The sequence below is a fragment of the Engystomops pustulosus genome, chromosome 9 (assembly GCF_040894005.1).
Source record: "Engystomops pustulosus chromosome 9, aEngPut4.maternal, whole genome shotgun sequence".
Classification (NCBI taxonomy): Eukaryota; Metazoa; Chordata; class Amphibia; order Anura; family Leptodactylidae; genus Engystomops; species Engystomops pustulosus.
In genome coordinates, this window is record NC_092419.1 from 57304815 (window position 1) to 57320322 (window position 15508).

A 15508-nucleotide genomic window follows, 5' to 3' on the forward strand; every position below is an offset into this window, starting at 1 on the left:
CTCGTTGATTCCCAGCCTTGTGCGCCTGTCCAGCCATAGAGCTATTTGTTAAAAAAAAATCCAGAGGGAAATACAAGGTGATTACTTAACTTCACAAATACATAAAGCTCTAAACCGCCTAAAAAAGTTGGACAATGTAATCATAAAACAGGCGAACAAGGGAGGAAATGTCGCGCTATGTATGTACGAGGCGAACTATGTACGAGGCAGAAGCCCAAAGTCAATTAAGGGACAGAATGGGGCACATTTTCTAAGGGTCCGAATCACCTTTTTTCCGCCGGGTTTCCTGAATTTTTCCCATTTGCGCCGTATTGCCCTGGGATTTTGGTGCATGCGATAGGATTGTGGCACATCGGCGCCGGCTTTCACGCCACAGAAATTGGGGGGCGTGGCCGTCTGAAAACCTGACGGATTCGGAAAAAACGCGGTATTTAATAAAAAAATTTGTGTCGCAAAAATAGCACTCACATTCACCGAGACGGAGGAGGTGAATTCCGGCGGACTTCAGCGCAGCAGCGACACCTAGTGGACATCGTACTATTGAAAAAGAGCAGTTTGCACAGCCAAATCGTATAAAGGCAAGTCTAGTGCAGTAGATATGTCTCAAAAAGCAAAAAGGATTGCATCAAAGATAGACCAAAATGCAAAAAATAGAAAGTGGAAATATCTCACAACGTAAATCAATATTTTTTTCATGTACAAAGAAGACACACATTTAAAAACATTTTAAAAAATATTTTATAAGAAAATTCATACCCATTCAAACCCATACCCTGGTATGGGTCAACCACCAAATACCCCTATCCAGACAATGGTTGCTGTCTATATGTCTACCTCAATATTGCACATAATCCACAATAATGTGACCCAATATAGAGTTCAGTAGCAATAAGCCCAAACTGCACAGTCTACAGTGGTGTAAACAGTGAATAAATAGCCGTAAACAATAAATCAAAAAGGTGCCAATACTTCCATAAAAACTAACCCAAACACAGGAAAGTGCCGAGTGCTAACAATAAAGTGCTAATAAAGAGCTATGAATAATCACTGCCAAAGTAAAAGTAATACCCACTACATGTGTCCAAGTAGGGATCTGAGTCAAGTAAACACTGCAGGGCTGGCATACAGGTAGAGGTAGATAGGATAGGCGGTGACCGGCTCCTCACGCGTATCGACGTCAAAAGACGACTTCCTCAGGGGTAAGTAGTGGACATCGGGAGTACGAGCTTAGTGAATCCCGACAGAACCCGAATCAGCGTCGGAGAACGCGCCGCTGGTTCGCAACAGTAAGTAAATGACCCCCAATTTGTTACAAAAAAAAATGTCAGGTTTGTAGAAGAACTAGATAACATGTTACAAAAGGCAGTGAGGACCAAGATTATATTTAAGGAGTGTGCTGATGCTCTATTTGTACTTAAAACACCAACACTGTATTTATTACCCAAGGTGCATAAAAACCCAAACAACCCCCCTCGACCGTTCATATCGGGCAGGAAGGGACTAACGGAGAACATCAGAAAATTTATAGATTATCACCATAAAAACATAGTGGAATGTATACCTTCTTATATCCGCAATATAGGCTGTACAATTCTTCCTGCTGGAGTTCGTCCTCCTCCACAACTTGTCTGTGTTTGGGGGTTCCTTCTACCTGCAGCTCCAGGGCATGGCTATGGGAGCGGCATGTGCCCCCTCATATGCCAATTTGTTCCTGGGGCTGTGGGATAGGGAGCTCCTTACAGGTGATCAGGATGTTGCGATAGACAGCGTCGTATTTTGGACAGGGTACATCAATGACATCCTGGTTATCTGGAGGGGGTCGGCCCATCAGCTGGGGACATTCATCCAGAAACTCAATGAGAATGACTTAAATATTTAATTAACATACAAATGTGACAAGAGTAAGGTGGATTTTCTTGATGTCATTTTAGAATGGGACAACTCTGGATATCTTCAATCAGACATATATAGGAAGGAGATGCACAACTATTAATGCAGTACCAACGGGACCATATCTATGAATGAAGAGAATATGTTCTACGGAGGAAGGTTTTAAAGATTGGGAACGGGAATTGAGACTGTGGGTATAGTCAAAGATCATTGAGAAAATCCTACAACAGGGCCAAATCTACTTCAAGAATTGAATAATTTTACCCAGAACAAAAGAAGCAGGAGAACCAAAAGGTGAGATTTATTACCGAATATCATTCTCATTGGCAACAAATGAAACTAATTCTGGACCGGTGCTGGCCCATTCTTGAATCGGACACAGTCATACAAAAATATATTTCACCGTACCCAGGGATAGCGGCCTGTAGAGTCAAAAACCAAAGGATATATTGGTGAAGAGCCACCACACACTGAAGATAAGTCAGTCTTTTTTGGATAATAGAGGCCCAAAATGGGGCTGTAAGCCTTGTGGCCGCTGCGTAGCATGCCCTAACATCATCCGCACAGAAACATTCACTGATTCTAAAGGCGAACACACCATAAGTTGTAATACAAGAGTAGTGGTGTACCATGCCACCTGCCCATGTGGCATCATTTATTTAGGGTTAACCACAAGGGAACTTAAGACAAGGGTGCGTGAACACGTCCGGGACATATGAGCAGTGGCCAGACACTTCAAAGATTTACATGAATGCAACCCTAAATATTTACGTGTATGTGGTATCGACCACGTTATCAGTGACATCAGGGGAGGACCAGTGGCACAAAAACTGGCACAATGCGAGACTAAATGGATAATGACTTTACAGACATTAAAGGGGTATTCCCATTTCAACAAATAAGTTTTATTGTTTGAATTAAGGAAAGTTCTACAATTTTCCATTATACTTCCTGTATCAATTCCTCACAGTTTTCTAGATCTCTGCTAGCAAGTTGTAGTCCTGCTATAGAAAGCTTCACTGTTTATTTCCAGTGGACAGAAATCTGACCATAGTCACACAGGTGCATGGCTTGTTATATCACACAGCTCTGATTATTCTCTGCTACTAACGAGAGCTGTGCACCAGTGTGACCATTGTCAGATTTCTGTCCGCTGGAAAGAAACAGTGAAGTTTTCTATAGCAGTACAGAAAGCAGAGATCTAGAAAATGGTGAGGAATTGATACAGAAAGTATATTGGAAAATTGTATAATTTTTCATTGTACAATCAATAACATTAATTTGCTGAAATGGGAATACCCCTTTAAGTCTACTTGGAATTAATGAGACTCTGAGCTATCCACCATTCATCTTACCTCTGACCTGGGCAAGACTGGGTTTTTAACTTATTTTAATGTGATAATGAAAGTTTTTAACATTTTAATTTGTTATGTTAATGTGTATTTATGTTTCCTAGATTCTTCTAATGATTGTCATAGCGGGGTTATGATGAGTTTGAAGATGTTTATTGATACATGTCTTGGTACGGATATATCCCTTGGACTGCATATCCTGAAGAACAATGTTGAAATCATATAGTGTAAAATGTTATATCTTTGCCACATGGTGGATACAAATGAATAAGACAGAACTAGCAGTCCTGATAAATCAGATTTTGAGGATTACCATGTAAGGTTGCGGTATTATTTGAGTAATTGTACCTGCCCTCAGTATATTGCACGAGTAACTATCCATAAGTGATTACTGGAAAATGAGGGGTTCTATTAGTTTTTAGAAGTTGCCTGTGATGGGCCAATGCTTGTACTAGCACTTTATCATGGAGCACTTACACAGTTTCAGTGAGTGACACTTTGGACAATAAGTATTCACACCTATTGACCGGTATGCGGTCCTCACATTCATTGAATTCACACACTAGTATTCATATTATACACACATGGTTGAGATGCACAGAGTAATTAACACACTTTAGAAGCACACTGCACTTTCAATCGTGACATATGTGTGCCATGTTTACACCAAGCATATCACATTTTAACATATACAGGCAATTGAGTTGTCTTCACGCCTTCATTTTAACGCAATATATACATATATACAATATATACATGGCAAAGCACCCTTTGTTTCAAGAGTAGAAATTTTAGGTGACAGGATTTAAAGTAATGGAATAATAGTTCACTGTAAGTCATGACAGTATTACCTTAGATATCAGGGATGTGCAATTACGAGGGACTTTGTGATAGATGTCGACTACTATTAGAAAGTTCTCAGTTAATGTGAGCGATAGGATTGTGCAAAATATTATGCCGGTTAGGTGCTAACGTGGATTTGGATCACCAATGTCATTCCATTAGTAGGAATTACTTGGGTTATTTTAGATTACATTAAAATTATTAAACAACACTATGATGGTGTTCAATTCTGTATAGATGCTACTCCTTTGCTAATAATGATGTTCTTTCTGTATATACATTTTTGTGGCTTGAGATATGTAAATATTAATATGTACCAAAGTATAACAATTATAGTTCTAGTTTTCATCTTTTTGTATTGTATTATATATTAGAAGAGAAATTGTGTTTATGATATAGTATTTTGAAATTCAGTAGCTTATATTATAATAGTGTGAATTGCACGCAATACGATCTACTCACCAGCGATATGTGCAGTCAGTGTGCGCATGTGTGTGGAAGGACACGCCTGCCTTCTGCCTGACAGCTTGTCCCAGATCACTGTCCCGCAGTGACGTCCTCTTCACGTGACGGGTCAAGTGAGCTGGGACGGGCCTCGGGTAGGAGGCGGTGATCCTTCATGCGGCGTGCGCCCGATAGTTCCATTTGGACTACTTTTCTGTAAACAACAGGTGAGCGTTCATGCATATCATTGGCTATAAGTTGCATATAAGTCTAATCTTGTCAGTCACAAACATTCCACCAGCGCCGAAACACGCATTGGGGAGTTCTCCAGTTTGTGGTGTACTCAGGGCATATAAGACACCAGGGGTAAGCAATGTGTTCATGAACTGTGATAGAAAAAGGCTGTATTATGGAGGGATGTGATGATTTGTCCTGTTATACATTAGCACTTTGTATGCACTTTGAGATACTGTGGCAATAATCTGATCATTGCACTGGCACTTTAAACCATGATCTTTATCAGTTAAGTTATGTGCTATACTTAAAGTCATATGCACTAATATTTAATGTATTTTGGCAGCCCATTAATAAACAATGTTTTGTATCATATGATTCCCTTACTCCTTGTGACTGTATCATGTTCCCACGGATAATGTGATATTTTGTGATGGTTTCTCATCACCACTCCTATGTTTACCTGCATATTGTTCTCTTGTATTTATGTTTTGTATATATTTTCAATAAAGATTACATTGTTTTATCTACTGATATGTGTAAATTGGCTCAGTTTCTAAATAGATGTATGTTAAGTGGACTGTGACTGTAATGTGCCAAAAAGTGCCCGTCTATCCCAGGAGACGGCACTCACCTAGCTAATCCTGTTACAATAGCTTAAAAAAACCCAGCATAAACCAAAATTTGAGAAGCACAAACCAGCACAAACATCGCACAATTGATTGTTTCATTTGAGTAATATGGGGGAGGGGGGCTAGTTGACCTTTTGACCTTTATTTTTTCATCTTCATTTTTATATCTTCAAAACAAAAGCATCAAAACCAAAAATTTTAGTGGCACAAACATAGCACAATTGATTGCCACCAGTTTTGTTTGATTTTGGTAATGTGGGGGCAGGTTGACATTTGATGAGCTCTGGAAACTTTTATTAACAAAAATTTCTGCTGCACAAACCAGCACAAGCGTAACAAAAATGTTTGACACCAATTTTGTTTGATATGAACAAGGTGGGGGGGGGGGGGCAACTTCACTCAGGTAGCAGTGCCTCAAGGGCCAAAGTGGTCATAGCAATAAGGAAGTTCATGAAATAGGTAGAAAAATTTACAAACAAGTAAAAACAACAAACAAACAAGTAGGATTGGTGCAAAACACCAGGAAAGGGGAGAGGAGAACATAATGAATAAGCAGATAGGCCATTGAGTAGTAATTTTTAAAGAGTCTCTAAATTCAACCAGGAAGCCCAAGTCTTATAAAATACCATAACTATATCATCGTCTATTGCCTTAAGATCTTCCATACAAAAAATATGGCTAACCAACCAGCTCCCCAAAGTTGGTCAGAAGACAGGGTATAATCTCACGGACAGCTATGAGGCTCTTTTCTATATTTGAATTTGGGCCTGGAAGAGCAGAAAGCAATGACTTCCCTGAAGGTTATTATACAGATGGTTGACATCCTGCCAAAGCGAGGCGATGAGAGGACACCTCCACCAGATAAGTAGTGTCATACCCTCACAACGCCATCATTGATCCGAGATGGGGTAATTTGAAAGCATATTTGTTTTTATTTGTAATGACAACCCATTACAAAAGAAAAGGCTCGGGCTTCTGTTAATATTTTCCATTATGGAGGAGAGTATCTAAAACTTATAGCAGAGGTGTGAGCTGAAACTACAGAACTCCAGCAGCAAAGAATTGCATTTACTGGTCATTAAACTATTAATGACAAGGCCCTTTTTCATTTTTGCGTTTTCATTTTTCACTCCCCACCTTCAAAAATCTAACTTTTTTATTTTTCCATGTAAAGATCTGACAATGGGCTTGTTTTCTGTGTATCAAATTGCAATTCATAGTGACAGTATTAAAAGTTTCATGCTGTATATTTGGAAGTAGGAAAATAATTCTGAATGCAGTGAATATTATGAAAAAACTCATTTGCACCATTTTCTTGTGGGCTTGGATTAAACAGCTTTCACTGAGCGCCCCAAATGACTCTTTGATCACTGAGATACCAAATTTGTAAGGTTTTGTAGGTTTCATGATGTTTTCATACATTTACAAAAATTAAAACCCCCCCTGTACAAAAAAAAAAAAATTCATTTAGCCGTCTTCTGGCACTAATAACTTATTCATACTTCAGTGTACTGTGGGTGGAGTAATTTTTTTCTACTTTTGATGATGTTTTTAATGCTACCATTTGTCACAGTCCCTTGCGACTGAAGTCAGTGGACTCCCTGGACCACCCCGGGAGATAACGTTGCCAGCCGCAACCCAGGAGCGGAGTCTAAGTGGACTCCCGGTCTTCGCCAGAGCACGTCGCAAAGCAGGACGGTCTTGCTGCGGCGGGGAGCCACCAGGAAGCTCCATGGGTGCGACTAGGCCCGCGGTGGCCGCCAAGGTAGAGACACAGGGCAGGCAGGACCACGGGAAGGCAGGACCTCGCGAAGGCAGGACCACGGGAAGGCAGGACCTCGGATGGACGGCTGGCAGGACCTCAGATGGACGGTTGGCAGGAACTCGGATGGACAGCTGGCAGGACCTCGGAAGACCACCAGGATAACTGGACCGCCACAGGATTACAGGACCGCCACAGGAATACAGGAACGTTACAGGACCGCCACAGGATTGGAACACGGAAACCCCACAGGAGTACGGGAACACCACAGGAACAAGGGAACACGGAGGCGTCTAGAAACGCTCAGGAATCATGGAGGCGTCTGGAAACCCTCAGGAAGGCTTCCTCTTCAGTAGAAGGAACTGAAGATCCGGCAGTGGATGCTGGGAGTCGCCAGGCTATATAGCAGAGACGGGAATGCCAGCGCCAATAAGGAGGATGCTGGCCCTTTAAATTCTTAGAGAGTAGGCGCGCGCACCCTAGCAGCGGGAGCGCATGGCCTAGACAGGAGACAAACCTGGGGCCTGGACGGGACTGCAATGGAGCCATCAGGAGCCAGGACAAGTAAGTACTGACCTGGGAGGAGCGGGGCAGCGGCAGCAGCAGGCACCGGAGCACGGATGCACTCGTGATCCGATCGCCACAACTCCGGACCAGGGCCGCTTCTCTTCTTCTTCAGCCCGCTGTTCTGCTTTCTTTGCCTCCTCCAATTCTTCTTGGTGATGAAACACCTTAGGAGGAGAGCAGGCACCGAGAAGACTTGGGAAGACACAGGCTGGGTCGGCTCTTTGCACACCGGAGCGGCCTCAGGGGAGGCCGGTGGAGACTCTGGAGCGGCCTCAGGGGAGGCCGGTGGAGACTCTGGAGCGGCCTCAGGGGAGGCCGGTGGAGACTCTGGAGCGGCCTCAGGGGAGGCCGGTGGAGACTCTGGAGCGGCCTCAGGGGAGGCCGGTGGAGACTCTGGAGCGGCCTCAGGGGAGGCCGGTGGAGACTCTGGAGCGGCCTCAGGGGAGGCCGGTGGAGACTATGGAACGGCCTCAGGGGAGGCCGGTGGAGACTCTGGAGCGGCCTCAGGGGAGGCCGGTGGAGACTCTGGAGCGGCCTCAGGGGAGGCCGGTGGAGACTCTGGAGCGGCCTCAGGGGAGGCCGGTGGAGACTCTGGAGCGGCCTCAGGGGAGGCCGGTGGAGACTCTGGAGCGGCCTCAGGGGAGGCCGGTGGAGACTCTGGAGCGGCCTCAGGGGAGGCCGGTGGAGACTCTGGAGCGGCCTCAGGGGAGGCCGGTGGAGACTCTGGAGCGGCCTCAGGGGAGGCCGGTAGAGACTCTGGAGCGGCCTCAGGGGAGGCCGGTGGAGACTCTGGAGCGGCCTCAGGGGAGGCCGGTGGAGACTCTGGAGCGGCCTCAGGGGAGGCCGGTGGAGACTCTGGAGCGGCCTCAGGGGAGGCCGGTGGAGACTCTGGAGCGGCCTCAGGGGAGGCCGGTGGAGACTCTGGAGCGGCCTCACGGGGAAGGGAAGCTGCGGAGTCACCGGAGCAGCCATGGCAAGCTTCTTCTGGAAAAGCCGGAGCAGCACTAGCAAGCTGCGGAACCGGGGGCGCCACTGGAGCAGCACTGGCAAGCAGCGGAGGCTAGGGCGCCACTGGAGCAGCACTGGCAAGCTGTAGAGTCACTGGAGCAAGCTCTGGGTAGCTGCGGAGACACTGGAGCAGCTCTGGGAAGCTGCAGAGTCACTGGAGCAGCTCTGGGAAGCTGCAGAGTCACTGGAGCAGCTCTGGGAAGCTGCAGAGTCACTGGAGCAGCTCTGGGAAGCTGAGGCGCCGCTGGAGCAGCTCTGGGAAGCTGCGGAGGCTGAGGCGCCGCTGGAGCAGCTCTGGGAAGCTGCGGAGGCTGAGGCGCCGCTGGAGCAGCTCTGGGAAGCTGTGGAGGCTGAGGCGCCGCTGGAGCAGCTGCAGAGTCACTGGGAAGCTGCAGAGTCACAGGAGCAGCTCTGGGAAGCTGCGCAGTCATGGGAGCAGCTCTGGGAAGATGTGGAGACACTAGGGACACCGGGACCAAGCAGGACAGGAGTGGCAGCCGAACTTGAGATGGTTCAAACCTGGACCGGATTTTTGCCAGGAACTTGGTATGGGAGACCATGTCCAGGTCACCAGAGGAGTAGCCCAGGCCAGGGCCTCTCCAGAGAGCAAACAATAGACAAACGCCACCTTAGAGTGTTCGTTGGGGAACTGGGAGGACATCAGTTCAAGGTGTTGCAAACACTGGGAAAAGAATCTCCTGCAAAATTTGGAATTGCCATCAAATTTGACAGGCAAAAAATTTTCAGGTCCAGTCTCTACTGCCGGAAAACATAGGGGGTGACTGAAGCAATGGGAGGAGTCGCAGGAGCCTACTGCTGAGAGGCAATCATCCGAAGAGTGGCAGCGAGTTTGTCCAAGAGTTCCTTTTGAGCATCAATCTCTTGGGACTGCTGGGCGATAGTGCTGAGGAGGTCACCCAGTAGCAGGTACGGATCCTTGGGACTGTCCATGGCTTTTGTAGGGTACAAGACCTTGGCGGAGTCCATGGCCGGATCTTACTGTCACAGTCTCTGGGAATAGTCCCTTGGGACTAAAGTCAGAGGACTCCCTGGATCTCCGCGGGAGATAACGATGCCAGCCACAACCCGGGAGTGGAGTCTAAGTGGACTCCTGGTCTTCGCCAGAGCCCACCACAAAGCAGGATGGTCTTGCTACGGTGGGTAGCCACCAGGTCGTTCCAGGCAGGACCACGGGAAGGCAGGACCACGGGAAGGCAGAACCACAGGAAGGCAGGATCACGGGAAGGAAGGACCTCGGGCTGGCAGGATCACGGGAAGGAAGGACCTCGGGCTGGCAGGATTACGGATGAACAGCTGGCAGGACCTCGGATGGACGGCTGGCAGGACCTCGGATGGACGGCTGGCAGGACCTCGGAAGACCACTAGGATACCGAACCACTACAGGATAACCGGACCGCCACAGGATTACAGGACCGCCACAGGATTACAGAACCGCCACAGGAATACAACAGGACCGCCACAGGATTACAGGACCGCCACAGGATTGGAAGACGGGAACAGCACAGGAAGACGGGAACAGCACAGGAACACGGAAACACAGAGGCGTCTGGAAACGCTCAGGTATCACGGAGGCAACTGGAAAAGCTCAGGAAGGCTTTCTCTTCAGTATAAGGACCTAAAGAGCCGGCAGGGGATGCTGGGAGTCGCCAAGCTATATAGCCGAGTCGGGAATGCCAGCGCCAATAAGGAGGACGCTGGCCCTTTAAATTCTTAGAGATTAGGCGCGCACGAGACAGAAAATGAAAAATAATTTCATTTATTTTTACCTTTTAAATTTTTTTTTCTTTTACTATTTTTCAGACCCCTCTAGGGTACTTTAACCCTAGGTTGTCTGATTGATCCTACCATATACTGCCATACCAGTATATATATGAAGAGGGCTCAGTCCGTGAGCAAGCTTCATACTTTCCCCTTCTGTTACAGGACATACAGTAACGTCCAAATGTGGTAAGGGGTCAAGGATGTTTCTAGTGGGTCCATAGACACACACCAGCAGCTAATACCTGCAATCGATGCTGGCACCAATCATGGGTATTAGCATAGCGGTATTGTATTAGTGATCAGACTTCCAATGATTCAAGTACCCAATGATTTAAAATTTTTAAAAAAAATCCCCCCTTTCTCTATGACAGAAATATGCCAAAATGCCAGATGGAATGGAAAAAAAACCTCCAAATGTTTCTTCTCCCCTGGTCTGTACAGTAGAACCTTAGATTAGGAGCATAATTCATTCTGGGAAATTATTAAAGCCCAAATCACTGGTTCCACAATGATCGAATACCTTGGATTATAAGAAGAATTTGTGCTTGTAATACAAATCTTTCGTATATCAAAACAAGTTGTCCCCATAGAAAATTATTGAAACACAGATGATTCGACCCACAAACATGTGTAGTACATCAACTAACCTCTTTCTTTGTTCTACAGTATAGTACAGAGTAGAAAGGGCTCACATGAAGCATGTTTTATGAAATTTTGCTTGTGAAACAAGTTAAAATTTTTGGAAAGTAAGTTACGCAAGTAATTCAAGGTTCCCCTGTATTTATTTTGTGTGGAAATGTAGCTTGTACTAGTGCTAAGCTATCCCTCTCTATTGTAAATGATGTTCCTTTGGGCATTTGCACATGCTATATTGTCTAAGGGATATGTGAGACTGGAGGTGGTGTTTACCTTGGAGCATTTTATAATGGATTTTTTATTATGGATACCTTATAGATTAAATATTAATATTTCTGTTTGTAAATTTAGTTATTACTAATTTGTGTTCTGTTTTGCAAGTGTGACTTTAAACCGGCGTGTGTCCCTGCTTCCTGCACTGCTACCAGTCAACTACCTGAGCAATTCCCCACACATGGTGGATTGGAGCGGGCAATGTGCAGTGAAGTATACACCAGTGCATGTCCTGGAAGTTGACAGCACTGAAGCTGCAAGCCACAGCCATGGAGGAGTTAATCAAGCAGCTTGTCCAGTCCAACGTGCAGCAGCAAGAGACAAACAGATTGCTGCTCCAGCAGGTAACAGCCCTGACCGCTGCTCAGCAAAGGACTGTCCCAGCAATGACGGTGAAAAACGCCAGGAAAGAGGTCCGCAAAGCTATGACCAAGATGACCGCTGAGGATGATGTGGAGGCCTATCTGACAGGCTTTGAGAGGGTGGCCACCCGAGAGAGGTTGCCACAGCAGCACTGGGCAGAGGTGCTGGCCCCCTTCCTCGCCGCTGATCCCCAGCAGGCATACTACAACCTGAGCGAGGAGGATGCCCAGGACTACTACAAGGTAAAGGCAGAGATCTTGGCCCGACTAGGAGTGGATCAGCATCTACGGGCTCAAAGAGTGAATAGCTGGAGATACCAGGAGGCGCTACCACCGAGGGGCCAGATGCACCAACTTGTTCACTTGTCTCCGGCTGAAGCCACTTGCGGACCATCAACCCCAGCCCAGATGGTCGAGAAGGTTGTTTTGGACTGTTTCCTGAGGGCCTTGCCGGGGGAGATCCAACAATGGGTGGGACACGGGGACCTGTCTGATGCCGAGACGCTGGTGGGGTTGGTGGAGAGGTTTTGTGCCACTCAGGCCCTAACAAAGAGTGCCCCTTATACCCAGGTGGGCCCTAAGGCACAGAAGGTCGTGTCACTTACAAATTCCCGGGGCAGGACAACGCCCAATGTCCAGGAAGTACCCCAGGGGAGGAGCAGGGGGGAGGCTCCCACCTGTTGGACCTGCCATGAGCCAGGTAATATTGCAGCCCATTGCCCCAATTCCTCAGAGCCCATGGACTGCAGTTCCGCCAGAAGGGTTTCTCTCTATGCTGCCCCTGTCTACACAGTTATTAACTTCCAGACCTCTTGTGGAGAGACACTACATGAGGCCGCAGTTGTCAAGAACTTGCCCCATGAACTTATCTTGGAACGGGACTTCCCCATGGGGTGCCTTAAAAGAATTTCCGTACATTAGGATGTCCCATCGATATAGAGATTATAAACCTGGATATGGAAAAAGAAGAATTTTTTTACTCAGAAAACTTCTGGATATATAACACAGACTTCACTAAGCACCTTAAAAATCACTAAGCACTTTATTAGGTTAAAATTAATTCATGTTTAAACTCACGGTGTTGAACTATTAGCATTTCTGTAATTTACCTAGGAAACTGCTGCCAAATGCTGTTCCCTTTGTTTATCTTGTCCTTGTTGCACTTTTGGACAAAAACACTATATTACTATTGGAAGAAATTTTGTATTTTAATACGCTTCACTGATATGAATGCTATAAGGTTGCATGTGAAAATTTTTTGTGCATAAATAAAATTTGTATAAATAAGACACGTATTCCAACACGCCGGTAAGCCCCGGAAGAAGCCATACCAGACGAAACTTGGAGTCGGGCAGTTGTACCGAGCGTGTTCTTTTTATATTAATGCCTTTTTATCTTCTACTCTTGTGAGTATCTCTAATAAAAGAGTTTTTAAGAAACTGAAAAGTACTGCACCATCGTTTTTCTGCCTTTTCTTCCCACCATGAATAGCGATCAGGGGAAGGTACGAGGTGAACAGAACGAAAAAGCAGAGGCACAAGTCCCCAGACGGGAGGAATTAGGAGCAGCACAGAGGCTACGCGCTACCTCCGAAATCCCTAGGAGGAACGCCGTGCCGAAACATCGCACCTCGTAAGAAGACTCCTATGCCCTATGCATAGAAAACTGAGGACATTAAGTATGAATTAAGGACGGTCCCCGTGAGTACTAAATAATCAAATCGGAAAGGTACCACGTTTTTTTCCTTTTTTCTTGGAGTAGGTGAACGTAGAGGCGGAAGATCAACTAATTTGTAATTGCTAAAGAGTTGTTTGCCATGTTCTGCCGGGTGGGACTTCCCAAGAAGATCCTCACAGATCAGGGGACTCCTTTTATGTCAAAAGTCACCAAGGAGCTATGTAGGCTCTTAAACATTAAACAGTTACGCAAACTTTAAAGAGTATGCTAAAAAAGGTGGTAAACAAGGATGGGAAGGACTGGGATGTACTGTTGCCATATTTAATGTTCGCCATCCGAGAGGTTCCACAAGCCTCTACTGGGTTCTCGCCGTTTGAGTTAGTGTATGGCAGACATCCCAGGGGTCTCCTGGACATAGCCAAGGAGACGTGGGAACAAGAGCCCACCACCCACAAAAGTGTAATAGACCATATCTCAGATATGCAGGACAGGGTGGCGGCCGTCATGCCCATAGTCATTGGAGCATTTGGAGGAGGCACAAAGGACTTAAAGCCGGGTTTATAACAGGTCAGCAAAAGTAAGGACCTTTAATCCCGGTGATCATGTGTTGGTGCTAGTCCCCACTGTAGAAAGTAAGTTTCTCGTTAAATGGCAAGGACCGTATGAGGTTATAGAGAAAATAGGAGAGGTGAACTACAGGATACGTCAGCCCGGGCGGAGAAAACCCGAGCAGACTTATCATGTAAATCTGTTAAAGGCCTGAAAAGACAGAGTGTCTGCATACAGAGATGGTTCTGGCTAGTCCACCTCCTGCGATACCCTCACAGGCTGCAGGTAAGCCTGTGCCGAATGCAGAAGTGCGAATAGCCGATACCCTTACCAAAGAGCAACAGCGAGAGGCTATAGAGTTTGCAGCAAGAAATACAGATGTGTTCTCAGAGTTGCCAGGCTACACATCTGTAATTAAACATGATATTGTCACTGAGCCAGGGGTAAAGGTAAGATTAAGGCCGTACCGAGTCCCTGAAGCTCGTAGACAAGCCATATCAGAAGAAGTTCAGAAGATGCTGAAACTAGGGGTTATTGAGGAGTCCAAAAGTGATTGGGCCAGTCCAATTGTTCTAATTCCCAAACCGGATGGGACGTTGCGATTTTGCAACAATTTTTGAAAATTGAATGAGGTGTCTAACTTTTGTAACGTTTTTGCATGTGCCTAGGCCAAGGCTGAATTTGTTTTCTGTTTTGCAAGTGTGAATAAAACACTTAAGTTGGACTTTAAACCGGCGTGTGTCCCTGCTTCCTGCACTGCTACCAGTCAACTACCAGAGCAATTCCCCACAACACACAGCAGGACACTGAAGAGAAGGAGCGCTATATGACTTCTGGAACTCAGAACATGCTTGGTCTGTGGAAACAGGACTATGTGTTGATTGGATACTGTAGACCACAGGACACCAGGGACCACAGAATATTACTAGACACTGGTCTATAAAAAAGAAAAGTGGACCAAAATTATATGAGACCAGCGTCTAGTAATATTCTGTGGTCCCTGGTGTCCTGTGGTCTACAGTCATTGCTGTACTCTAATTATGATCATCAAGTTTTTTTAAATATTATGTTGATGTCGTTTTGTAAAAGACTGGAGTAAGATTGAAATGCTTTCTTTCTTTTTGTCTGTCGGTGATGTGAAAATCAATAAAAACAGATTAAATACCTTCAAATCCATTGTATGGAAACACATAACCTGTAGATACTACCTGTTGTCTGGAAGAGTTTGACTTCAGTGCTGAGTTCTGTGACTTTATGCAATCAATTTATATCACAATTTGTGATCTGGATGAAACCACATCACAGGGTCTTGAATAAAACACGACTTGCTTCACCACAGGGTGATTTACTCTGTGAATTTCTACTGACAGGTTCCCTCTAAATATTTTAAGGATGAATTTGCAAATGCTAACTGATATTATATAGTCTAAATACAGCAAAAACATATTTTGTCAAAGCAAAGGTAATATTTTAATGTGTAATGAAAATTAAAATACA

At 45.5% G+C, this 15508-nt stretch overlaps 1 protein-coding gene across 5 annotated transcripts in view; it reads right to left on the reverse strand.

Annotated features, from left to right (window-relative positions):
• DRP2 (dystrophin related protein 2) overlaps window positions 1-15508 on the reverse strand; it is a 206713-nt gene that overhangs the window by 15810 nt on the left and 175395 nt on the right. Inside the window, exon 22 of one of the 5 annotated variants that reach the window (XM_072123749.1) lies at window positions 12672-12735. The exons of the other annotated variants lie outside the window; for them this stretch is intronic. Within the exon in view, the coding sequence (XP_071979850.1) occupies window positions 12728-12735 (8 nt within the window). The 3' untranslated portion in view covers window positions 12672-12727. Of the gene's footprint in view, window positions 1-12671; window positions 12736-15508 lie in introns of those variants that run through there. 5 annotated transcript variants of the gene reach the window in all.